Genomic DNA, 1267 nt, shown 5'->3' with positions numbered 1-1267 from the left:
TCAGACCTAAAGGTTCCCTGAAGGACATGAGAGACGTTCTCAGTCTAGTTTATAGCTCTACGTTCACAAATAGAGCAGCGACCAAAACTAACTCATTGCATAGTATAGCATAAATATGTTAACAATCTAAAGTTACCTTAAACCTGCTGTCAGGTTTAAATGGAAAAACTGAAAACTAAAGATGAATGTAGAAGCAGAATACATAGAATGAGAAACTAATGGTTTCAGATCAAAAGCGTTTTGATATCAGATCATCTGATTTACCTACCATAGGTCTATGGTGGACAGCAGCCAGCAGCTGAGAGAGGCCCTGCGTTGCATCCGTGCATCGCATCCGTGCATTGCATCCGTGCGTCGCAGCTTCCCAGCATTCAACGCTGGAGCTCAGAAATCGTACCTGTTGCAGTTTTACGCAGAGCGCCAACCAATCAGAGCAGCTAATCCTGTCATGATATGGAGCTGATGACTGGCTTGATGGTTCATTCCATTCACCTGTCTAACTCAGCCAAGTTTCTCATCTCTGTTCACCTGTGTCACCTGCTCCAGTCTCTATTTAACCAGCCTGCTCCCAGTCATCAGTGCCAGATTATTCCAGCATTAAGTTCTCTAGCGCACCTGATTGGGTTCTGATTGCCTGACCTTTTCTGCCTTTGGACCTCTGACCCTGGCTGCTCCTGTTCTGATCTGTTTGCCTGACCTGTCTCCAGACTTCCACTGGATTCTACCTGTGGACTGAACCTGGATCTGCTTCCTGACTTGGACCTAGGTTTTATTTCGGTACCTTTATTTCAGATTTTTTGGACAGCAGTGAAGCTCATCCAGAGCGTATTCACCGCCGTTTGACCTTACGTTTGCGTCTGAAACCAGAGGAAACGTTGAGTTTAATACCTACAGTAGAGACACAGCTTCTCTGAAACAGATTTTAGTTCATTTGTAGAAGCATAAAGTGAACTTTGAAATGATCCCTAAAATATCAGGTGTGTTAGTTGGAATTAAAGACAGCCATTGCTGCCCTGAAGCAGGAATTCTGGGATTATTGACGCCTTCAGGTAACAAAGATACCTGAGACAATGAAAATTTCCATCAAGGCTTGATTAGATTTTTGCCCCCTCAAATCTCAGGTTTTAGTTAAAATAAGGAAATTTGGATAAATGATTAAATTAGTGTTTAGGCTGATTAAAGATGTAAAGAAGTGGATCATAGTTTTAGTATTTTACAGCATCTTGGCGTGAGGGAATAAAAATGCTGCTCTGAAATGTAAAATGTG

General features: G+C 42.3%; 1 protein-coding gene across 1 annotated transcript in view; it reads left to right on the top strand.

The window, feature by feature from the left end:
• Positions 1-463, top strand: part of LOC107102196 — a 6290-nt gene extending 5827 nt beyond the window's left edge. The window contains exon 5 of the mRNA XM_015401403.1: positions 274-463. Within this exon, the coding sequence (XP_015256889.1) occupies positions 274-463 (190 nt within the window). The remainder of the gene's footprint in view (positions 1-273) is intronic.
• The last annotated feature ends 804 nt before the right edge of the window (positions 464-1267 follow it).

The sequence above is a fragment of the Cyprinodon variegatus genome, unplaced genomic scaffold, assembly GCF_000732505.1.
Source record: "Cyprinodon variegatus isolate N-32 unplaced genomic scaffold, C_variegatus-1.0 Scaffold1216, whole genome shotgun sequence".
In the NCBI taxonomy this organism is placed as follows: Eukaryota; Metazoa; Chordata; class Actinopteri; order Cyprinodontiformes; family Cyprinodontidae; genus Cyprinodon; species Cyprinodon variegatus.
Note: the sequence above shows the minus strand (reverse complement) of the source record. Positions and strands in the feature narration are given on the sequence as shown.